The 25,962-nt window shown below is 42.4% G+C and overlaps 1 protein-coding gene across 2 annotated transcripts; it reads left to right on the forward strand.

Annotated features, from left to right (window-relative positions):
• Positions 1-11,305: 11,305 nt before the first annotated feature.
• MRLN (myoregulin) lies at positions 11,306-20,868 on the forward strand. 2 transcript variants are annotated; one of them, XM_081157888.1, is made up of 4 exons: positions 11,310-11,394; positions 12,655-12,781; positions 18,895-18,998; positions 20,666-20,868. In XM_081157888.1, exon 4 carries the CDS (start codon positions 20,686-20,688, stop codon positions 20,824-20,826), a length of 141 nt encoding a protein of 46 aa, XP_081014014.1. In that variant the 5' UTR covers positions 11,310-11,394; positions 12,655-12,781; positions 18,895-18,998; positions 20,666-20,685; the 3' UTR covers positions 20,827-20,868. The 2 variants fall into 2 exon arrangements, with proteins under 2 accessions (XP_081014013.1, XP_081014014.1); XM_081157887.1 differs by lacking the exon at positions 12,655-12,781 and having other exon boundaries at positions 11,306-11,394.
• Positions 20,869-25,962: the final 5,094 nt, after the last annotated feature.

Genomic DNA, 25,962 nt, shown 5'->3' on the forward strand with positions numbered 1-25,962 from the left:
ACTTGGTGTTGAGCCAGCTGAGCCGCGCTGACAGGGCTTGTTCTGTTTCTTAATCAGGGCGCTGGTTACCTGAGTGGAGGTTTTGAAATTTCATTGAGCTATATGCTTATGATGTGTGCACTGTTCCTTATCTGGGTTATATTTCAATTAAAAACTATAAACCCAGGAGATTCTGAAAAAGAAAAAGTTACTCTCAATTCCCAAAATGTGGCATATAAACAAATATTTTTTTCAGGCTTTGGACATTATATTTGGTATACTAGCTTTTCTTAACATTTCAGATCCATCTGTCTGGTTTCCTCTTTCTGCTTTTAGGACGCATGGCGTTTGAATCAATTCTAGATTTGGGTACCAGTTCTTCCACTAGGCCTTAACCTCTCGGAACTCAGGTTCCTCACCTACGTACCAAGGATGCTATATAGCTTGCTAAAATGGGAAAATTGAGACAGAAGCCTCTAGTACAGTTCCTCACACACAATAAGACACAGACAAGTCCCTTCCACATCCATTCACTGGAGTGATTTTTATACCTGTTGGGCAGGGAGGGGCGTGTGGCTCATCAGTTGCATTTAGTAAGGCCCCAGCAGTTAAGAGTCGACGTCCTGAGGGGGAGACACAGTACTTAGCAGGATGCTGTCTTAGGAGCATAGTTTTCAAGAACCCAGTTGTGATACCATTTTAGGAGTTCAAACTGTTGAACTCTAGGCCCCTTTCTATGTGAAAGTGCTAAGTAAATCTTGAGTGAGTCTTGACTTAAGCAAGATGCCATGTTAACTGTCAGTTAATGGAGTGAGTTTTAAATTTGGTTAGTCACATGGTAAATTGAAATGACCAAAATCTCAAGATGCTTCTCCTGGCAGCTGGATTTTCGTTGCAACTTGATGCAAAACATTGACCAGGAAATGACCCTGGACGTCTGAATTCAAGTCGGTTTCATCGGCCAGCTTTAGTTTTCTGACCTGAGTAACGGAGATAGTCATTCTGATTCAGGTAGTTAGAAGAAAACAGGATTTACACAAAATGCTTTAACAAGAAGGTAAAGTTTAAGGTACATGTGCACTTTTTTTCCTTTTAATAACTTTTAGAGACTGTGTGTCCGTCCACATGGTTCTAAAATTGAATCGGTTGGTTTAGAAAATGTTTTGTGTTTATGTGAAACTCGAAGTACGTTTGGGTTCTTGTAGTAACACATAGGCTATTTAAGAAAATTTTTGGAAATGCAATTGTATTCAGTCACTAATGTCTAATCCAGGCCCAAACTTTTAAACATTCTCTCTAGAAACAGAGGAGGAAGTCAGTACGTGGTCGGTTAGGGTTTGTGTCTGATGTTTATATTGACATGAGGAATGTATTTCCTGTCCCTTAGATTTTTTTCTTTTACAATTCACTCCTAATTCCATATTGCATTGAATGCTAATTGAACTAAATATATTTAGATCTTTTTTTAAAGATCTTATTTTTAATACCCTACTAATGACAGTGCAACTTCAAGGTTATTAATTATCCCAAAAAGAGATCTTAGTCATTGATCTAAATATTTCATTTTAAAAACAAAAGAGAAAAAGACCCAGCCCAGAAGTGAAACAGGTGATAGAATAAGCAGATAAAGATGTGAAAATAGTTGTTATAATCGTGTTCAAGAACTTGCTTTAAGTCTTTTGTCGATTTAGGCTTGTGCTCTTTAAATGTTTCCTAAGGGACTTTTAAAAGGCAACTCCAGAAATTCAAGTTAAGCCTCATCGACCTACTTTTCCCCACCCACAACCCACCCCCATCCCTTGGGGACAGCTCTGTCTGGATTGAACCGCTATTTGGAAATGATTAACCTCAGGAACTGGCTTACTACTCCTATTAGTCACTTTAATGTCGGGTTTCAAGCCTCAAGGTGTACGTTAGCCAGGTAGAAAGCGTCCAGTGAGTTCAAGTCTGGTCTAAGTCCAGTTTTCTGAGCTTCAGTTTCTTCACCTACAAAATAGGACTGAGAATGGGGTTATCAAGGTCCAATGAACATATTGTTACACTTTATAGAGAGTATTAGGGACTTCATATTGTAAATTCTTAACTATTTGCAATATAATTTCATTCATCCTACAAATACTTTTAAAACGCGAATTATGTCAGCCATTGTGTACGGGCCTGGGAGTGCAGTGGAGGGCAAGCCTGCTACAGCCCCTCTCTTTTGGAGTTTTCAGTTTACAACTGTGGTCAGCGTTGTGATTGTGGAAACAGTGCAGAGGATCCCCCAGCGCAAGAAGAGAAGAAAGGTCAGAGACGACTTCCAGAGGAAATGATCTCTAAGCAGATTCTTGAAGAACAGGTGGGAATTAAGTGAAAAGTGTTAGGGAAGAGGGAGCAGACAGCATGTGCAGAACCTGGAGGTAAGAGCATGGACCCAAGTGAAGACTGGGTTCTCTGAAGACAGGTTGAGACAAGGACATGGTGCAGGAAGCTTCCTTGAGAGGTGATTCCAGAAGGTGGAGTGAGACCAGTGAAGGTTGTGCTGATGAGCCTGTGGCAGCTGGAGCTCGGTCCCATGGGGTCTCCCCAAGGAACAATTTAGAAGGGGCCTCAGAATTGTCCCTCCAGAGGACAGGAACGCTGGGACTTGGATCCACCAACTCCTTCGCCTGTTGGTGGGAAGTGCCTGTGGGGAGAATGACCCCCACATTCAGATTTTCTGAATTGTGCTTGAACTTCCGTGAAGCCTGAGGCAGCAAAGCCGAGGCTTTGATGAGGGGTGCTGTGGGGTGCATGAGTGTTTGGTGAAATCCGGCGAGTCAAGGGGGTGTGATGCATTGCGCCAGGTCTCTTACAGGTGGGTGGCCCGGGCACTAACCTCTCTCCATCATTTATTTGGTTTGGCCTGAAGTGTTCATGAAAAAACATTTTTCCCCAAGGGTGGAAAATTGTAACGTTTTATTTTCCTTTTTTTCTTCCTCCAGCTTTATTAAGAAATAATTGACATATGACATTGTGTAATTTTAATGTATGTAATGTAATGATCTGATATATGTATACATTGTGAAATGATTACCATGATAAGGTTGATTAACACATCCATCACCTCACATAGTTATAGTTTATGAAAATTTTACTTAAAAATGCAGATTTTGATTTTTTTAAAAAATTCAGATTCTTTCCTGGCCAGCGTGGCTCAGCGGTTGAGCATCGACCTAGGATCCAAGAGATGGAGGTTCGATTCCCGGTCAGGGCACATGCCTGGGTTGCAGGCTCAATCCCCAGTGATGGGGCATGCAGAAGCCAATCAATGATTCTCTCATCATTGATATTTCTCTCTCCCTCCCTCTCTCTGTAATCAATAAAGATATAGTAAAAAAAAAAAAAAAATCAGATTCTTAATTTCTGTTGAAAAATAAGATTGCAACACGGCCTCACCCTGTCAAGCAGGGTGGTTACTCCACCCATCACACAAGTGATTAGAGTGTGGTTCCTGCAGGCTTTTGTTGAGTTTATGAACCACTAGCGTAGGGTATTTGCAGAATGGAGGAGGAATGACATGGCTAGAGATTGTAGATGTGTATTAGGAAGAGAAAAGGCAGAAGGAGAAGGGGCTGAGAGGTAAACATTGAAGCCCCGTTTGGAGCGAGGCCTGCATGGGAAGCTCCTAGCACTAGTCCAGCTAATCAGAAGAACATGACATGTCCATTCCCTAAATTAGGGGATGGATACCTGAGAGTTTGTTGTACTAGTCCCTACTTCTGTATGTTTAACATTTCCTTAATAAAAGTTTTAGAAATGGAGAGGAGGGCATCAAGAGATTTTAAGAATGAAAAGAAGAAGCGAGTCTTAGGAAGGACAGTGCTAGAGATGCCACCATTGAAAATTCTAATTTTTGTAAAAAGGCACCAGTGTTTTATACACCTTCAAAATGAGAAATACAGTGAGAAGTTGTTCAGAACTGAGCATACATTTAAGGGTTTACAAGTTGTTGACTCTGGGCAGCTGGATCGGAGTGATTGATGTCCTGGTGAAGTTAAACAAGAGAATGTTCTCTCCCTATTCCCTCTGTGTTGCCACATACACATTCCCACAGGTAACAGGTCTGGTGTGGTCAGCGCTTCCGTTTTACTTGGTAAAGGCCACTGATTGCCGCTGTTCCATGGGGTTCTAATTTTTAGTTGAGATGTAATGTTGTCATTACGTTTTGGGTTGACCTTATGAAACTTTGGGATCATAAGAGGGTTAAGGTGAATTCATGAGTCCCAAAGAAGGTACATCGGTAGTGAGGCTTCTGAAGAAACGGTCTATACTTAAGCAAATGTGGAGTGAGACCCCCATCAGTACACCTGAGTTTAAAATTGTGATTAGGGAGAGGAAATCATTGGGCTTTATTTTACTTTGACTTTTCAATCTCTTTGTGGAAATATGAGGTTCAACTGTTGGGCCTTTTCTCAGTGGTGGTTGTTCATGACTAAAAATTTAAAAAAATTTTAGCTCTGGGTGGTGTGGCCCAGTTGGTTGAGTGTCATCCCATACACTGAAAAGTTGCCAGTTCAATTCTCAATCAGGGCACATGCCCAGGTTGCAGGTTCGATCCCTGGCCGGGGTGTGTACGGGAGACAACCAATCGATGTTTCTCTCATATTTTAAAAAAAATTTAAATGGCCACATGGGTGTGAGAAGCACATTTCTGATACTCTGAGCTCCATCTCTAAAAGGATCATCACATATATAATCTTGGCTGTTAAACCAAATGGTTCAATAAAACTAACTGAATGTAGGGTGGGAAAACCTGTAATATTCTCTGCTCTCCTCCTAACTTCTTTACAAGGGTAAAACTTGTTCATTTGACACTGTTAGAGTTTAGGACAAGGACAACTGAGCCGTGGGACCAACACAAGTTTGATTAGATTCTCCTGGTGCCCAGATTTCCAGACACCTTCACTCCCTAATCTGAGGAGGCCCGTCTTCAAATTCCATACCCTCATCTGAAAAGAGGTCCTTGATTTCCTTGGTCATAAGGAAGATACTTCAGACCAGTTCTACTCAGCCATCAAGAGGAATGGGAATTGTAACAGCTTGGATGGGAAAAGAAGTGATTTCATTTGTAAAGCAATTAAACACCAAATGAATTTTTTTATGTATTACTTATTCTCTGTGTGCTTTAGGAAAACAAGTGCCTTAAACAAGTGGATTTAACAAGAGCCTCAGTTGTTAAATAAGTTTTATTACCGTTCAGACAAAGTGCAGGTTATTTATGGTATTGGCCCATTTTATGCATTGGGAGTTCTTTCAAGTGTTAGGGGAAAAAATACCCGCATTTCAAACTCAGAGCCAGGTTTGACCTGAAATACCTATGAGCCCACACCAAGTTACATTTCTTTGTTTTTGCATGATAAAGGAACTATCTATAAGCGTTTCTGTCTCCGAAGGAAAGTCCAGCCTATGTACGTAAGGCGGGTGCCAACACTCATCTTACCTCTGCAGGTTAATCAGTTTCTAAGAATTATATTGCCTCAGGATTATTTACCCTCTTGTCAAACCTGATTACAAGGAGACCAGAGTAAACAGTTCATTTGATAGGTGTGGCTTCTTTTGTTTTCTCTTCATCAAAACATGCTTTTGTTGTAGCTACTAATGTATTCAGAGCACAGGTGAGAGGATGGGCACTAGGCCGTAAGTGCCTGATTTCAGATACTGGCTCTGACCCTGAGGTCCTCAGGTAGTGTGCGTTACTAGGAGTTCATTTTTCATCTTCCTCGTAGAGTGTGTGGAATAAATGTGTTACTATCTATAAAGCTCTTACAACAGGGACGTAGAGCTCAGGACATGTTAATCCCTCAACATATGAGGGCTGCCACTATACAGTGGTGCCTCGGTTTTCCAACGTCTCTGTGGGTGAACATTTGGGGTTACGAACGCCATAAACCTGGAAACAAATGCTTCAGTTTTCGAACACGCCTCGGAAGTCGAAGATGCCACGTGGCTTCCGCTGAGGGCAGGACCCTGAGGCCCAGCTGTGGGCTGTGGATCCCTCGGTTTTCGAACATTTCAGAACTCAAACTGGCTTTTGGAACGGAGTACATTCCTGCAACCCTGGCTTTACAGCACCAGGCCTGTTCTGATGTTAGGTGTCAAATTAGCTTGTCACATCCCTAAGTTTTTCTTGTGCAATATGAAAGTGCAATTTTACGAAAAGACAATTACATTCTTCAAAACGGACATTTCTTGTTCTTGGCAGTAGTGGTGTGTGAATGTTGTGTCTTAAAGATGTCAGATTACCTTTCAGAATTTTTCTGTGTTTTATCTGATCGGATTTGGAGCACTGTACTCCTGCGCGTCTTCTTATCAAGTTCTCACCTTGGAAATGTGATGACATATCTGGCAGCCCGGAAACTGGGCAGAACGCTCCACCGCCTGCCTCTATCAGCCACACAACCTTCCTTCAACTTGCCCAGAAATTGAACCTGGGCCAAAATTGAACTGAGGGGGGAGGGGGAGGCACTGCACACACGACAGCTTGGTGACTGTTCTTTGTCACTTCCTCTAATACAGTAGTCCCCTGACATGTCCAAGCCAGTCTCATCTGTTTAAAAATACTGGGCTGATTAAGGACAGGAAGTTAGTTTCCTGATAAATATTATCAAGGACCAAAGGGCAGTTCCTTGGGTGCATGTAGCCAGTTGCTTTTATTTGGATGAACCTTCCTGCAAGAAGCGAGTCTCCCTTCCTCCAACAGCCGCAGCCACCTGGGGCCCTGTGGGTTTTGCTAAGAAACAACAGGAATGGGCTCCATCCTGGTTTAGCTGTATGATGGAGGGATGTTTGGAGGCTGGACTTCGAGGAACATTTCCTTCTGCTGCTCCAGGGACACTTGGCCAAAAGCCAAAGGGACCCAGAGCCCCGCCCCTGGACCCCGCAGCAGCGGGAGAGCTCTCCTCCGGAGTGCAGGGCGTAGCCCTGGGTTCCTAGAGCGCTGCGGTGAGGGAGGGCCTCCCGCCACCACCACTGGGGCTGGGGGCTTGGGAACCTCGAAGCAGTTCCTGGGCTGGAGGGAAATGAAAAAGGGAGCCTTGGGCATGGAGCCCTAAGAGGGTGGGGCTGGGGAAAGGGGGTGTTTCTGCACCCCTGTGGAGGGAGGCGCCCTGGGGAACAAGGGGAGGCCTTGGGTATCTCAGAGAATGGGGCAGCCCCTCTGGCGCTTATTCTCAGGGACCTGGAGGCCAGCCAAGGAGCCATCTCGAATACCTCCCACCCCCTCCTCGGTCTTGGCTGAAGAAGCGAGGCAGCTGAAGGCACTGACGCGGTTCGCGTGTCCTGGCCGTCCTCAGATGGAGCGGGCTCCCGATTCATCTAGGCCAGCCCTCTCCACACGCTCGTCTCGCCTCAAGCCTTTCTCATTGCCCACGAGGCTGATGGGCACGTGGGGGCACAAGCGTTTCACCTCAGGAGCCCACTTCTCAGGAATGTTTCCCAGGCTGTCGATGAGGATGGTGTCACCGTCGGGTGGGAGAGAGCCAGAGGCGATCATGGCCTTCCCGCCCTGCTGTGTCCCCCAGGGCCAGCTCCCGCTGCTTGCCCGCCCTCCGCCTCTGTGTCTAACATGCAGCTCTCAGAAGAGAGTAGGGACGGAGACCTCTACTGGTCCTTGCTGAAGACAGTGAGGAGGCAGGTCTCCCACAGGCTCTCCCCCCACAGCCAGCAGCCTCTTTTGGGTGGCAGCCATGGCTGGGACTTCTCCCGGCCACCTTTAGCTGTGAGGCTGGTGCCAGAGGCAGAGATGCTGTTTTTCATTTCTTATACTCAATGGCAGTACTGGGCTGCAACGCTAAAGAAATAAACGTGAGAGATCTGCCTTCAGCAATAAAAATGGGCATGAGAGGCAAAGTATTCAAGTTTGTATAATATGTATGACATCGAAATAAACGGAATAGAAGGAATTTGCCAACATGAAGTAACTTGAGGTAAGACGACTTTTATTCTTTTTGGTGTGGAAGGTACTAGAAGTTCAAAAGTTACTCCCCTCCTGCACTACCACCATCTCTCAGTGCCTGAATTTTCCTTGTTGGCACTCTTTATAGGTTAAGAGCTGTGATGTGAAAGGCAGAAATTTTGTCCCTGGGAAGGACCCATTTCTCAGATTGCAGTGCGGTGTGTTGAAAAGTGCACAAACTGGGCACCTGGAGACAGTGTTTCAAGTCTCCCTTGGCCACTTGCTCACTCACTGTGGCCGTGGACCGGCATCTCTTGGCATCAAGAGCCTAGCCCTATGCCTGATACGCAGTGAGTGCCCACAAACTCCTTGTCTTTCTTTATCTTACTCACCCAAATTTCCTAAACCAGAAGTTTGGGCGGCATTCTGAACTTCTTGCAATCTCTCCCCACCCAGCTCTAGCCCAGGCACTAAATCTTGCCTATTTTACCTGCTAAATGCTTCTCGAGCCTGTTGGCCCTCTCCACTCGCGCCCCAAGGCAGTCCAGTCCTTATCACTCTCGGGCTGTTGTTGGAAATAGCATCCAGCTGCTTTTCTGGCCCTGGACCTGCTCCACTAACCTCATCTCCACACATCTTTCTAAAGGAATGCTGACTGCATCAAGAATAGAACCGTGAACCCCATCTTGCCTATAGGGTGAAGGGTTTAACATGATAAAAATAGCAAGCACTTGCATAGTTCTTACCCTTGTTCTTTTCGATGTTCCCCGCATGTTAACTCGATCCTTGCAATAACTTTATGTGAGGATGACTGTTACCATCTTCAGTTTACAGGTGAGGAAACTGAGGCACAGAGAGGTTAAATAACTTGGTTGGAGTTAAACTGCTGGGGAGGGATGAAGCTGACTATTAAAGATTTTTATGTATCCAGCTCACTCTCAATTTTATCTCTGGCCACTTCTGCCTTGTTGTTTATCTCCCAACAATGCAAACCACGTGCAGCTTGCCCCACCTGTATCTGCCCGCCCCCCCGCCCCCATCCCATACTTTCTCCTGTTAAAGGGTCTCCCTGGAATGCCTTTCCCTGCTGATTCCCTGGCAGATTTCTACCTCCCCTTTTAACTTGGGCCTGGCATCACCTCCTTCGTCAGTCAGTCCCCCCATCTGTGTTGCCCTTGTGCTCTGTGCACACCTCCGAATATCTGAGGGGCTGCTTTATGTCAGGAATGGGACAGGCAATGGAAACCAAGGTCTAGAAGTGGTCCTCGGGATCTTGTTCCTTTGGGAAAAAGGCAAAGAAGCATTACAGGAAAGATAAGCTAAGGGCCCTTTGGGAGGACACATACCGGTCAAGGAGTCCTGACCCCATTGTGGGGAAAGCCCTCCCACAGCAGGTAATGTTGAAACTAGAATCCACTGACGGGAAAGAAATTCACAGTGAGGAACTAGGGGAAGAAAAGTTTGCTAGGCAGAAGGAATGGCATTTGCAAACTCAGAGCCAAGACATGGTAGGTTTAGGGACATTGTTGAGTGTGTTCATCTATTTCTTTGTCTCTCCCAGTTGGCTGAGTTCTTGACGAATGTCAAATCCACAATGCCTGGCTCAAGGAAGTCTCCACAGAACTCAAACACTGGGGTGTCTGGGCCCCTATCTCCTCATTTGCTAAGGGCCATGTTAGGAGACTGCTAAAGTCCTTTGGAATTTCTGAGAGTCTATGAATCACATTTAAGGAAAAGAAGCCAAGCAGAGGGCCTTAGTCTGAGAATTGCCTGAGAGTCCTGGACTAGTGCTGGACTAGTAGACACATCATTCTAGTGCCTGTTTCCTTTGTCACATGGCATTCCCAAATAAGGCCCCATTCACAGGCTAAGACGTGCACATATCTTTTTGAGGGACACAGTTGAACCTACCATAGCTGATAAGTGGTGGAGCTTTGGTGCCAAACTACTCCATAGTCATCTGCAGAGAGAGGTGTTTGGCCCCAGGGACCAGTGAAAATGACCCATTGGAAGTGCTAAGAGGATGCTTATTTATCCTTCAATTTTATCTTTAAAAAATTTCTATTTGTGTTATATGATGAACTTAATATATTTACAGTAGGATGTGACTATGTTCTATAAAGATACATCTATTCAGTGGATACTCACAAATATTAACTCATCAGAGTATTTAAAAAAATGTACCCTGTTCCTCTCACTCTCACCCATCTGTTAAACTGGTGGTTACTGGTTTATTACTTTTCTTTTTGACAATTGCATCAGCCTCCCCACCCCCAGCAGTTAGTTGAAAAGGGTTTAGTTTGAAAAAACGGCAGCCCAGCCAGCTGTGGCTCAGCGGTTGAGCATCGACCTAGGATCCAGGAGATCTGGGTTAGATTCCCTGTCAGGGCACATGCCCGGGTTGAGGGCTTGATCCCCAGTCGGGGGCGTGCAGGAGGCAGCTGATCAGTGACTCTCTCATCATGGATGTTTCTATCTCTCTCTCTCCCTCGCCCTTCCTCTCTCTAAAGTCAACAAAGATGTACTTTAAAAAGAAGAAAAAAGGGCAGTTACCAGGCCTGAGCCAGGGCGACCCTAAGAATGACAAGCATTTGTTCCCTTCAATTTATACCTTTATATATTTCAGTAACTTTTATCGTATCGTCAATTTTCTCTTAACACTTTGTACAGAGCCAGTGTTTAGTGTAGTTTAGACCTAAAGACATGCTGTTAATGGTCCAAACAATTTGATGTCAGTTGCTGGGGCAGTAGAGGCATAGACTTGGACTTTTTTGAAATCCAGCTTTTCAAAGGAGGAGGGCCTCTGCAAACCAGTAGCCTGGTCAGGATTACACTTCCGCTCTTCAGACCTCACTTCTCTAGGTCCCCGAGACCGACCTCCCTGCCCCCAACACACACAACCCACACATGTGCACACGCACCCTTCCAGGAATTGTTTAGGGATCTCTAAGGGAGGGACACTGATATGCTCACAAGCAAACAAATCTCAAAATACTGATAATGAAAATCCATTTGTTCCTATATTTTAAAAATGGGGGAAGTCAATGAAAACAGAGCTAAAATGTATAAATTTGAGAAGATATTCAGATATCCATGAGAAAGCATTTCTCAGAAGAACAAAGGGTAGTATAGCATTAAATGAGTCATGTCATTTTTCAAGGGAGTTAGAGTAAGGATGTTTTTGTTAGTTGAGTTGAATTCTCAGTGTTTGACGCAGGCTCTATTGATTGTGAAAGGGCTGATCCCGCCTCCCGGGGTATTTGAGCTCCCGCGTGGGCCTAAGTATAGTTTTGCCATAATTTATCCCACCTGTGTCTGTCAATTGCTTTCCACTTGCCTCCTCCCGTAATGGTCTGGCTCATGTTTCTTCATAAAGCTCTAGGCCAGTTATTAATAACAGCCCAGTGACTCTCCCGATCCACCTAAGAGCATGTGGTGTTTTCAGAAAAGACAGAGATCATCCCCTTGACTTTGGACTTCGCTTATTGAACCCCTGAACAGTAAGTTTTGGTTTTTAACAAGCATGGCATTTTAAAATGTTGATATAGGAGGAAAGTTTACCGTGACTCTTGTCTGTTTCAGGTAGAGAGAGAATAGTCTAAGTGAAAACTTAGATTCACAAAGCCGATTTCCCCTCCCTGCCTTTCAGCACCTCTCCAATTTTTATAAGGCTGAACAGTAGATAAATTAGTGAATTAGAATTCCATTCTTTCCGTTTCCTTCTAGCTGAATAAAGGCAGGGGGAGAAGCAAGGATTAATGAACCCTAAATTACTTGCACAAGCCTGTGGCTGTGCTCGACATCCCCACCTCCCTGTGTTTCCTCTCCAAACAGAGGACGCCTGTGATTTCAAAGAGAACTTTCACGCGTGGCACGCATCGCAGGGGAGTGCTGGACAGGGGACTCGGGTCTTGTCATTTTTCCATGTGTGAGATTTGGACCAGAAGGGGCACCTGTCTTATTTCACGGATTCATCGCCTTCTTGTTATTTTAGCCAAAGGCTTTGTCTTTGAAGCCTTTCTTAATGCTTCTGACAGTCCAGCAAAGTAGGTCACTGTGTTTTCTGTCTGGGAAGGAGGACCCTGACGCCCAGAACGGCTGGTGCCCGGCTTGGTCCCCATGAGCAGAGATGAAACCTGACTCTCCAGCCCTTCTTCAGGACTATAAACTGATAAGCTTTCTGCTTGGTTACTTATGTTCAGTTCCCTTGACCATGTGCATCAGGCATCTAGATAAAATGTATAAGGGAGGCATTACAGTGAATTGGAAGGAGGCAGATGCCACCTGGTACTGAGACCTGGCTTGGATCACTCACAGTCAGTGTGACCTTACACAAATACTCAACCTCTCTGAGCCTCAGTTTCCTTGTTTGTGAAATGACAGTCATCGCCTGTTTTACAGGGTGTTTACTCAATGTATAGAAGTGGCCAACTATGGTAACATTATTTAAGAAATCCCTCATTTGGATTTTTCCTGAGACTTCTTTTTTTTGTAATTTAATTTTTAAATTCTTTTTATTTTAAAATTACAGTTGACGTACAATATTATATTAGTTTCAGGTGTACAACCCCATGATTAGACATTTATCTAACCTATGAAGGGATAACCCAGATAAATCTAGTACCTGAATCTTCTCAACCATCTCTCATTTGTTTCAAATTCAAACCTAGAAACTTCGATGTGAGATTTGATGGGAAACATTAACCTAAGCTGTGGAAACAATAATTAGCTTTTACTGTTTTTAATAACTTCCTTTTCAGGATGGTGTAGGCCATGTGAGTGCTGAGGATGGGAGCATTGAAGGGTGGTGAATGGTTAGCAGTTCAGAACATTAGGCTACAGCTAAGAGCAGCAATGCTGGGGAACCTCGCAAAATAATTTCAAAGTGTAAGCTATTGTTTCATAAACTTATCTGCTTGACTATAATCAGCATTCTGAAAATTTTCTTTGGGTTATGGTTACAGAGAACTGGTTTGCCGCCTTGCTAGACTTGATTCTCGGTCTGGACGAGACCGAAAGGAAGGTTGTCTCACAGAGTCCCTATAACTCAGGAGACAGGATGAGTTTTTTGTTTTTCTCTGTAAGCTTTCATTCTGCAAACTTTCATTGAATTCCCATTGTGTGCAAGACACAGTGCTAACTTAGCAAGGGGTCCATAAGCTCTAAATGTAGAAGATAGAAGACATTTCATGATACAAGTCAAAGTGAGCTTATTTCATGATACATGAGAAGTACAGACAGGATACTGTAGATATTCCAACAGGGCTTCACACCCAAAATTATTTATAAAAAATGAGCATTTTGGTCAGACTTCCCCTTGGAAGTCCTACACTCTTGGAGAACGATTCAGTAATTTACAGGGGTCCTCCTGGGGATCACCTCCTGAGTAATGAGCTTGTAAGGCATAGAAGAACAACACCTTAAACACCCCCACTCCACTTTTTTTTTAATTGAGCACCTATTTTGTTCCAAGCTCTATGCTAAATGCTGGAAAAATAATTCTGCCTAAAAAAGAGGTCACAGACTTTCATTTAACTGGAAATGGTGTTCTCCAACCTAGCTATCTATCTTCTCAGCTAAACTTGACTCCAAATAACATTTAGCTTGTTGCAGATATCACACCTGTACCTCAATGGATAAAAAGTCACCACCAATGAGTTTATGCAGAGGAGTGTGTGTTGCAGGCCAAGAAGAGAGCTCCAAAGATTTTGGCAAATGCTTTTTAGAACTCAAACATGTCCAGAGATTCTCTACTCTCTTCCACTCACCAACCCCAAACCTGTGATGACACTTGCTTGGATGTATGAATTCTGCAGACAAAAACCAAACACCCTCCATCCCACTTCTCAGACCACAGAAAGGTGAGGGTTGGACAGCACTGCTGTGTTGGTGCTTCTTGTTGAAGCCTGGTGGGACCGGGGCCCAGCCAGGGCCTGGGCAATTCACCTGGCCCTGTAGGAGTGCGTCACAGCTGTGATTCATGGAGAGGGTTGGGAACTTGCCAGGGAGAAGTTTGAAAACATTTTTTTGTTTTGTTTTGTTAATTCTCGCCTGAGGATGTTTTTTCCATTGATTTTAGAGAGAATGGAAAGGAGGGAGAGAGAGAGAGAGGTCAATGTGAGAGAGAGACATCAATGAGATGCCTCCCACACGCACCCCACGGCCAGGGATCAAACCTGCAACCCAGGCACGTACCCTTGACCAGGAATCCAACCTCGACCCTTCCATGCGCAGGCCGAGGCTCTAACCACTGGGCCACAACAGCCAGGGCAGAAGTATGAAAACAGCTTTATTATTTTGGTTCTAGAATATGTCTTAATGTTAAGTGCCCATAACTGAGTAATTTGTGTCTTCTAAAGGGCAATGCCCAGTCTCCTATTTGGGCGCAGAATATAGTAGCGGGAAATCTCAGCCTTTGGGAGTCTTGGTAGCGGATAGCTAAGAGGAGATGTTTGTTCATGTGTAGAAAAATAGTTCATTTTAGGGCCAAAATATTTACTTAAAACATTTGAAGCATGGTCATAGATGGCTTGGGAAGGCCCAAACTGCGCAGGTGTTGAGAAAGAAAGCATGAGCAGTACAGACGAAGAGAAATGGAGTAGAGTGGTTCCACAGGCATCTGGACCCCCACCCTTCTGGAGAATCAGGTTTCCCTCTCATCCATCTGATCACTCATCTCTCTCAACTGTACTTGGGCTGCAGGGAAGCTGCTGTCTTTCTGATTCTGCTGCTTCATCGTAACACCCACTGTTTAATCCAGTGTCAGGCAGCATGCGGGGCTCTTATCTTACATTTGCCCAGTCCTGAGATACTGCAATGACTAAGATTTGGGGCTAAACAGACCTCCGTTCAAATCCCCCGTCATCCCTGGTGTGTGATTTTGAATAGCGTTACTTAATTTCTCTGTAACAGGAGTGTTAATAACTTACCTCACAAAGTTTTATGAGATTAAAATCAAAGCATGTATAGGCCCATCTCTCCAACTAAGGAAACAGAAGAGTAATAACTCATCTCACAAGGTTTTATGAGATTAAAATCAAAGCATGTATGGGCCCTTCTGAACTGTAGTTATGAATACAATCCTTTCAACTCCCATGTAAGACAGGTATCACCTCTGTTCTGCAGATGAGGAAGCAGGGGAGGTTAAGTGCCTGGTCCAAGGCTCTCGAGCTGATACCAGCCAGAACCAGGATCTAAAACCAGTTCCATCTGGGCCTAAAACCTCCATTCTCTCCCCACTCCACCGACCATGTGCGACAAAGCCCAGGTTGTTCTTTTCAATTGAAGTCCACTTGTCAAGTTCTGAGCCTCATGAGTCTGCCCAGCCAAGTTTTTTAAGTTTTCACTTGTGACCTCCTTTATCATGGATTCTCTGTCTTAGATTGGCTTGAATCAAAGAAGCTGGGAGATGATGAAGGTAGAATATCTCCAAATAGCCACATCTTAATAAATGCAGAATCCAATTTATCAGAAATTTTGAAAAATTGCTGAGGCAGTTATGACAGTAGCTCTGAAGAAAAGTAACTGTGTGACCTCAGACAATTTGCTATACTTCTCTGGGCCTCATGTGTCAGATGAGAAGTTTACAAAATTTTAAATGTTTTTTCCGGGGCCAACGGTTCTATAATATTTCAGAGTTTTCACTGCTGTTGTTTTTCTTAGCTGGACAAAGAAAAATTTCCTTGAAATCCTATTTTAATCAGGAAACAAGGTACACCAATCACGCCTGCAATAGTTTAAGTGTAAAGCCATGTGCCATTTAACAGATTTTCATTTAAGCTTTCTCTATACTAGGCTCATATGATTGATGAATTAATTTCTCAGCTGTGCATTACATCTCCTTCCTCACATGACTCAGCTTTGGGAGAATCAAATGAAGCCTTAATTAGTTCAGAAAATGCAACTTGAACTCAAATTCTGAAAATTTACAGAACATAAAAAATCCACTTACCATTAAATAGGCCTGACTTTTCATTGAACTTCTGAATTACTCAAATGTTAGGAGTTCCTGCCTCCTGCCCTGCCACACCAGTGCCCATTTCTGAAGTCTTAAGGGGACAAATCTCTGTTATGCCATAGAAACGGTAGCCATCCCAACAGGACACGCCTAGCCTAAAACCCGTAGGGCTGGTGCCAAATTTTTGTTCCCTTCCAACAACTTGACTTGGTTTCCTAATTACAAGCAAAAAAAAATCCACAGAAGTGAAAACATCAACAAGACATAATTACCATATGATTTCTCTAGTTTCTAAAAGATAACTTTATTGAATATAATGTTTATGGGAAAGAAACTTTTTTCCATATGGAGACAAATTGAAAGCACCCAACTTTGGGATTTTATTTTTAAAATATTTGCTGGGGAAAATAGACAATATAAAGGGGTGGGCAAAAGTAGGTTAAATTACCAGCCATCATTACCTAAAAGATAAATCATAAGTAAAGATACAAAACAATAATGACAATAATAAGACAAATAATACAAGTAAATAATACAATAATTAATAAAGAAATGATAATACAAAAATAATGTGTCCTCAGAATTGTAAACCTGCTTTTGCCCAACCCTTGTATGTGTTTTTCTTGTTGTAATTGTCATTTGAACAAAATGAACTTTCAGTCTTCCAAGAAAGCTTCTCCTTCCCATGCAGTTATTATGAGGCACTGGGGTCCCAGATAAATAAGGCCATCCCCACTTTCTAGGAAGACAGCAAATACCTGTGGAGCCCTACATGCAAACAACCATAAGACAGTGTAGTGAGCTGCAATACATTACAGACAAGCAAGCAATACATTTTTCCTGAGGAAGTCCAGATGGATCACAGAGGAGGTAACTTTGGGTTTCAAAGGATAAGTGGGTGACAGTTTTGTATGTTTAGGTGCTTAAAAAGAACCCAAAAAGAATGAGTCGTTCAAAGGGTACCACCTATGAGGTAATACGCTAAATGATAATTAATATTAATAGTCACCATCTCTTATTAAGTGTTTACTTGCTAGGCACAAGTATTATCTCATTTAATTCTCACACTACCCCAAGACGTACAGTTATTATTACCCCCATTTTATACATGTGCTGAGTGAGGCACAGAAGTTAATGTAACTTGTCCAAGGTCTCATGGCAAGTGGCAGATTTGAGTCAAACCCCATCTGTCTAATTCCAGACCCATCTCTCAACCACCATGTCCTAAAAGCATTCTTGTTATTTGTCTGTCCAGCTAATAATGTTAAGGCGGTCAAGGGGAGAAACTTGTCAGTCATAAGTTGATCAGTGGGTAATGAACTACTAATAAACAAGAATAAATCTGCAGATAGTAAAAGCTAATAAAAAATAGATGAAAAAAACCCTGTATTTTCAGCTGACTGCTTGCTAGAGAATAACCTCCTAGTGCTGGTTTGTGAATGTCCCATTTACAAAAAGCAGATTGTTTGGATGCGAATAACTTAACAACTGCTGTTGTAAAGATATTCTGGCAAATTCAGGGTCATCAGTCCCAGGGAGTAACTGCAAGACCGTCCATCCCACTGTTCAACCAGCAGTTCCCTTTTGCAGAAAGGAGCCAGGACCAAAGAAAAAGAGTGGCCGTTAAGAATGACATGTGGATATTTCCATTTCAGTACAGTTTCCATTGTAATACAGATCTTTTCAAAAGTGACTTTTTATTGGAAAACATTAATAAATCCATGTAGTTGAAAGAGGGTGGCACCTGGGGACTGGAGTCCCAGGTGAGCAGTATCTAGGCTCCAACATAGAATACTGAGCAGCCTGGGAAGCTGGTCCATACCTGATCGTTCATAACATCGCCTGGCACATACTAGACCTTCAACAAAGGGTCATTATTACACTTTATTTAAGTGACCTATTAGCAAAAATGGACAGATTTCAATTATGTCTCATTTTTTAACATGTGTCTCTAGGGAACTTATGTCAATATTATCTTGACCATTAGATATTGATGGAAACAAGAAGTAGGATTAGCACATTCTTGTCAATAAAGAAAATATTTTTGAAATGTGACTCCTGTTTAAGACTATAAACTTGAATCCAATCAGAAGTGTTTATCTTTTGATTGAAAAACAGACTTTACAAAGTATGTTCTGTTCTTTGTCTTAACCAAGCATCCATGCCTAATAAGAGGAATAGGAGAAGTTGAGAGAAATTGAGAAAGGGGTTATGTCTTAGAAGGAATAATTTTATATAATAGGGTGTTTTTTTTGTTGTTTATTTGTTTTGCATGGGTTTTTGTGTGTGTTTTGTTTTGTTTTGTTTTTGCCATAAAACAATAAATTGATTCCCAGGCTCTTCTGGAAATAGGAGGGGGAAAAGGTAGGTAGAGGCATACAAATGGGAGGGGAAATTATTTTGCAAACATTTGAAATTTCAACATGAAATATATTTGGCCCAAAACAACCTATGATGTCTTATATTAGAAATTGGGGGTGATATTATTTTAGCTATGGTTTTTAAATACTACAACTCAAGACACGACCACAATCTTGAAGTAGTCATACTACATATATATATGTTTCAAAAGTGTCCTTAACTTGTTAAAACTTTATTTATATTTTTGGTGTATATTTTATCTAATGACAAATCTTTTTTTCCTAAAAATTGCTGCTGTTAAATAGTTTGCCCCCAAAAGAATGTCCCTGCATTCCCAGAGGAAAAACCTTGATTACTGAGCTTCTAGCTAATATAAATCAAAGTGCTGTGAAACTCATCATTTTAACCCACAGTAGAATCCGCGCGTGTTTGTAAATTTGTGTCCTTTCAATGATTTAGATCTACAAACAGATCTAACATCAAGGAGAAGAACCAGCAGGAATCACACACGTTCCTGTTTCTCATGAGCACTCTGAATGAGACAAGAACATGTTCTTTAGTGAAAGAGTGAATTTATTACAAAAGGCCAGGCTATAATCATCTCTGAGAGGAACTGTAGAGTTTCTCTATGCAGACTCGGACCTCACTGCCCAGTAAAGCCCTTTAATGTGCTTTGACTCAGGAACCAAGGTCGCTAAGAGACCACCTGCGCTGAATGCCCTTCGTCCTAGCGAGAGTGACAGAAAACCAGAGGGCCCTCATCTGCCGCAGCCGGGGCTCAAGCAGGTGAGAAACGTTTCTTCTCTTCCACCCTGATGGCTGTCTTCCTATTGGCGTCTCCCTCCTCCTGCTGTTCAAGAAAAGTGAAGGTACCCCTCAGGGCACAAAGGAAACAACCCGGAGGCTGAGCTTACAGGAGAGAAAGTCACTTGGCAAACCTGTGTATCATTCTTACCCCTTGTTTCCGTAACACAGGCAAAGGGAGTTGTTGGATGGAGGGGAAATTCTAGGAGTTGACTTCGCTGGGGGTTGCTGTGTCATTGGCGGCCCATTGTCCCTTCCTTCAGGAATGGGCGAGTTATTACAGAGATGACTTGGGATGGCTAAACGTGGGAGCAAATGACTCTTATATTCATCTCATCTATGTCCCCCTCTCTCTTTCTCCTCTCTTAAAACTCAACTTGCATTTTTTTTTTTCTTTTGGTTTGGTTTGGTTTTGTTAATCCTAACACGAGGATATTTTTCCCACTGATTTTCAGAGTGATTGGAAGGGAGGGGGTGAGAGAGAGAGAAACATCAATGTGAGGGAGACAACTTCAACTGGTTGCCTCGAGCCTGTGCCCCAACCGACTGGGGCCTGGGATTGAACCTGCAACCCAGGTGCGCACCCTTGACCCAGAATCGAACCCTCAACCCTTCAGTGCGAGGGCCGATGCTCTAACCACTGACACGCCACCCAGGGCTGCATTTTGGTTTTTGAGTGAAAATAGCACTACCCCAATCTTGCCACTTTTTAAAAGTACTGATGTTCATTTAAAGTTGAGTGTCTATAAAATCTTTCATGTAAGTATCTGAAAGCTACTTATTTGACCTTGCATTCCTGAAAGAGAAGCTAAGAATGGTTCTAGACTCCCTACCTGACTGGCCTTTGGTAAAATGCTCCAACAGTATGCTAACCTGACCACAAATTAATACTTTTACAAATTCTATTATACTTTAAGAAATTGCAGCTGTTTTTAAACTTTGATTAACACTGAAATGTGGAGGAAATGAAGTGATTGATGTCTTATTAAATGACCAGAATATGAGAGAGAGGATCTTAAGGGGGGGAAAAAATCAGGAAAATGAAAAATACTTTTTGTTGTTTAATTTTTAAAAATTAAAAAAAAATTTTTTTAACCTGCCCTTTTCCATGTTTTCAAATTTTCATTTCCTGGTAATACCTACTGTGTTACAGGTTGGAAGAATGACAATTTCATTGATGCCATTGTAAAATAATGTAAATGACTTAGCAGATAAGATTCATAAATACTGATAACATGAAAAGAGCTGTTAGTTCAGCTCAAGGGAGCTTTCTTTTCTTTTAGTAAAAATTTATCTTTCAGTTATAGTTGATAGACAATATTATATTCATTTAGGTATACAGCAGTTAGACATTTATATACCTTACACAGTGGCTGGGCTGTTTCTTTGAGAAAGAAAGGCAAGTTTGTCATATAAACAAATCTATGATTATGGCATAAAGTGGCCAAAATGAGTGGATGAAAAATATTTTAATTCAGTAAGGAGTAAAAACATTTTAGTTCATTGGTTGGTTCCAAATATATTAAGTCTTGCCTAAAAGATATTTCCTTATCACTATTTCTTTACAGTACAAATATTAGACTGAGTTTTTTAAAAATCTGAATTATAAGTATGTTCATTTGAGGATATTTCTCTCTTTTTTCCCCTAGGAAGTAGGATCATTCTGGATATGACGTCTAAAAACTGGATATTAATTTCTACTACTACTCCCACAAGTCTGGAAGATGAAATTGTGGGGAAACTTCTAAAAATTTTGTTTGTTATCTTTGTTGATTTAATGTCTATTATATATGTTGTTGTAACTTCTTAGAAAGCTGACTTCCTTTACTTTACAAGTAAACTTCAAATTGAATTGCTGTGAATAAAAATTTGTAGTTTAATGTGTTGAGTGATTCTAATTTGATGACATCTTCAATTCTTCTAGAAGCCACCAGGACATTACAATAAAAAAAATATTGTGTATTGTTTAGTACTTTATGGTTTATAAAATATTCCCATAAATTGAAGTGGAATTTCCCACCCACCCCAAAGTCTACACTACTGAGTCATAAAACTTTCTGATTTTTAAAACGATAATTATTTGGTAAATTGACTAAACTCTGTGGGTGTTATTATGCATGAAGTTGATTTTTTTAAGGCTGCATACTTATGTGAAGTTTCATATGGTTTTATTTTCAACACACAAGATTTAACATATGATCAATCTTTCATATGATATACCAATAATTTATAGTTATTTTTTTGTAAACACATTTCATCTATGTGTAGGTAACAGTATGTCATTTAATGTAAGGCTCTTAGTAATCCTAGGAGGTAGGTGTTTATTATCACCATTTTATAGATGAAGAAACTGACTCTTGGAAGAATTGTGCAAGCTTGAGACCAGGTCTTGGGCCTTCACAATCCGTAATATCATGTCTCCTTCAAAGGTAAATAATAATAATAACAAGTGTGGGGAAAAGCAATCTGTAGTGCTCAACTTTTTTCACTGTAATGCTTTATTCAAGACCCTATGGCTGTATTTTAGTGTATCAGTACCCCCTTACCTGTGGGGAATACATTCTAAGATGCTTCATGGATACCTGAAACCTAGGATGGTACCAAACCCTATACATACTATGTTTTTTTAATACATGTGTTGTAGTTGGCAGGAAGGGCACCAGGTGTTAGACCAGTGGAGTCAGGCCTGACCTGGGTTCAGCAACCTTGGTACTTGAGTTCTGGCTAGGCAAGAATTCAGCACCAAGACTCAACATATAAGAGAACGTTTATTTGGAAAATCACAGAGATAGAAGAAGTAATTTGTAGAAGAAATGGGCTTAAGACACAAGTTATAGAGGCAAAGGAAGGGCCTTGGATCTTTGGAGTAAGGAAGGTAATGGTAACGCCTGAGGGGAGAGGGAGGGAGAGGGGCCTGGGAAAGGCACAGGTGTTCTCCCTGGAGGGAGAGTTCGCTGGGTCCTTGTCCTAAGGGTTTTAAGGGTGGGGATTTTAGGGGCAGTCCCAGGGGAAGGTCTCAATAGAATATTCAGCACCTTTCCAGGTGTGTCCTTTCAGGATCTAGATCTCCACTGACTGGTTGGTCAGTGCCAGGGCAGGGAGTTATTATCCAATGCAGCTGGTCCTGAGGTCAGTCTTGGTGTCACTTGTCTGGTTTTGCTGCTTTTCTGGGCCTGGAGCTGAAATACAACTGAGGCCTAGATGTTATCTCTAGGGAGGAATGGTCAGGGGGTCCAAACCACATGACCTCGATATGCTAGGGGAGGAAATGTCACCCTGGGGGCGAGTTCCCACCCTACAATTGTCCTTTACAAGGCACCCAGGGCTTTCCACCCTGGTGACCTTCTGTACCTCACCCGTGGTCCTTGCTCTGCTGAAGTCTGTCTGACTACACATATATATACCTATGATAAGGTTTAATTTATAAATAAGGCACAGTAGAATATAATCACAATTACAAATAATAAAATAGAATGATTATAACAATATACTGTAATAAAAGTTATACAAATGTGGTCCCCCCCACCCTCTCTCTCTAAATAGCTTATTGAACTGTACTCACCTTTTCATTTAAAGGAATCATTTTAAGCGAAAGCTTCTCTTTGGCGTATTCACATTGCCAGCATCACTACCCTTGCATTTGGGGGCACTGTTAAGTAAAAAAGGGTGACGTGAACACAACACTACAATACTTCCACAGTCCGTCTGCTAACCCAGTTGGCTACTAATGACTAATGGGCGGGAGCGTACACAGCGTGGATACGCTGGACAAAGGGGTGATTCAGGTCCCTCGCAGGACCACCGGAGAGTTCATCATGCTGTCCAGAATAGCTGCACCTTAAAACTTATCAATTCTTTACTTCTGGGAATCTCAATTTAATATTTTTGGATCCCAGTATGTAGACCCCTTGTAATTGAAACAGCAGAAAGTGAAACCATGGATAAGGGGGGACTACTGTATCGCTCTTTTTCCTTTTATAAAAAAATATGTTTTTATTGATTTTTATATGTTTTTATTGATTTTTAGAGAGAGAGAGGAAGGGGAGGGAGAGGGAGAGATAGAAACAGTGATGAGAGAGAAACATCAACATAGATCAGCTGCCTCTCGCAAGTCCCCTGCTGGGGATCAAGACCACAGCCCTGGGTGTGTGACCTGACCGGGAATCGAACCAGTGACCTCTCCGTGCATGGGTCACCGCTCACCCTTGAGCAACACTGGCCAGGCTCCTATTTATTTTCTTATTCAACATTTAAAACTATTTTATAATAAGCAAGGTTGTCCTTTTCTCATATCCAACTTGACAATGCATTCTCTCCCCGTTTTCTCGATTCCTCATGCTGAGAGAGTTAAAATATAACTGTCGCACTTCTGCTTTTTAAGAGTTTGAAAAACAGCCTCTCTGTCCTTTAGACTTTTTCACTTTCTACATTGGATACACATGCTTCACCAAATCCTGATTTCTTCCATGTGATGACCATCTTCTCAGATTTTGCCCAGTCATTAATGCAAGGTTTCATAAGAGACCTAATGAAGTGTGAAAGGAATCTGGGACCTTTGAGACTTATTACTTAACTGACTCTTACTTAACCTTTCAGTGGTGTTGGATATTTAACCATGAGCCAGCGTTAAACTACTTGAGCATTTGCTGTAATGAAAATTCTATTTTTTTCCTACACTGTATTGTCAGGCCTTTCCTTTTGAATACATGGGTCATCTCCTGTTGATGAGATGCATTTCTCCCCAATTCCCTCTATTTGGGATTTGTTGGAGCCTGTTATCAGGCTACTGACCAGGGAGTGAATCCACTCCCGTCTTCAGGCAATGGTTTCTTGTCCCTGTGTGCTTCCAGGCAGTGGACAACGTGGTTAGAAGCATTGGCTGTGAAGCCACCCTGCCTGGGTCCTAACCTTGGCTTCACTCTAACAGTGTAATAACCCTATGTCTCTGCTTCCTTACCTGTAAAATACGTGCCTATGTTACAGGCATGTAAAGAGGATGTCACAGCTCTCGACACTGGGAAAACCTGCAGTCTGTGGTGCATCGGTGTTATCAGCATCCTCAGGTGGAAGCAGAGGGGATGTGGCTCCCTTCAAGCTGAGTGTTAGCGAGCCTCAGTTGCCCCACCTGTTCTACACTTACCTTACCCTTAGAATGACCTCACGTACCCGGCAGGGCGTGGCTCAGCGGTTGAGCATCGACCTAGGATCCAGGAGATCGGGGTTCGATTCCCAGTCAGGGCACATGCCCGGGTTGCAGATCCGATCCCCAGCAGGAGACGTGCAGGAGGCAGCCCATCAATGACCCTCTCACATCACTGATGTTTCTCTCTCTCTCTCTCCCTTCCTCTCTCTGAAATCAATAAAGATATTTAAAAATAAATAAATTAAAGAATGACCTCACAGCAACACATCCCACTGGCCCCAAAGAGTGATTCTGTTGCACTGGACCCTGGCACAGTTCTTTGAGAGGTGTAGGTTTAAACAGGATGACCCTGCAAAACTCCTGGTTGTGTTATTTTGGGAGCAGGTAATAACAACTAGATATCATGATATGACTTGAAATGACAAAGGATCCTTGATAAATATTCTGTTTCAATAAATAATAAGAGTCTTCATATTCAAGTGTTGTTGGTTTGTAATTGAAAATAGGTCGCTTTTTCTTTATTCTTCAAAAAATGTCATTCAGTTCCTTTTTGCCAGGCATGGTGCTGGGCAGCTAGGTCAAAACAGTGAACAGAGGCCAGTTCCTATTCTCGTGGAGTTCACAGTCTAGTTGAGGGGAAATGAGTGAATGCCCACATGCTGCAGCTGCATTTGAGGCAGTATTGGGAGGGACGTGCCTGGGGTGTCATGAGGGTATCGAGAAGGATTTTTCTACCCGTAACAGCAATTCCTGGGAGCTTGTTAGACATGCAGAATCCTAGTTCTGCCCAGACATACTGAATTCAGAAACTGTGTTGTAATCAGATCCCCAGTGATTCATATGCATGCTACAGTCTGAGGAGCACTGATGTGGAGGAAAGCTCACTGGACTATGTTCCTGCTGCCACCTGACCACTGAACGGCTACGTGACCTCCGGGCAAGTTGCTTAACCTCTCTGGGTCTCATACGCCTCCTGCGTTAGAACAAAGTGGAACCAAGACGAAAACTAAAACGGCATTAATACTACTTGCTTGGCATATCAGACTGAAATGCTGTGACTATTAAATGGACTGGACTGAAACTTACATGAACATGTACAGCAGAAAGGAGTCATATAAATGGAAGATGTTCTTATAAATATCAAGGAGACAGAAGTAGCTCTGTGAGGTGAGGGACCTGTGACTACTTTCAGTAGAATTGGGAAAAGATTGTTTTCATAAATGGCAACAAAATTCATGGCATGTCTGTATTATATGAAGCCTGGGTTGGTAACACATTTTTCATTGGGTGTTACCTAATGAAACACCCAATGTTTTGTGGAGTTGCATAGAACTTAACGTCCACATGCACTGTTATCTTGACACTGCTACTGAGCTGGACGAGTTTCTTAACTTCCCCACTAGTAGATATGCACTATCCAGCCATGCCTGAGTTCAGGGATCTACATACTGTTCATTTCACAATTAATTTCTTGGTATCCACTCAAGTGGCCTTGCAACCTTCGCAGGTTTATGGTCCCTTGGAGAGATTATTCTGAATTTGAGGAGAGGTCAGAAAATGCCTGCTAGAATCCTTGTTATTTTTTAAATGGCTATACCTCATTGGAGTGCATGGCACTAAGTGTTTTGCATACATTACATAACTTAATTTGGACTAATAAATCTATGGGGTATTTCCATTTTGCAGATGAGGAGGTGCAGGCTCAGAGGAACTGAATAAAATGCTCAAGTTCACACAGGACACCCTGATTATGGTGACACAGGGAGTGAGAGAACCAAGACTCTCACTCAAAACCATCTGCCA

Source organism: Miniopterus schreibersii (assembly GCF_964146895.1).
Source record: "Miniopterus schreibersii genome assembly, chromosome: 14".
In the NCBI taxonomy this organism is placed as follows: Eukaryota; Metazoa; Chordata; class Mammalia; order Chiroptera; family Miniopteridae; genus Miniopterus; species Miniopterus schreibersii.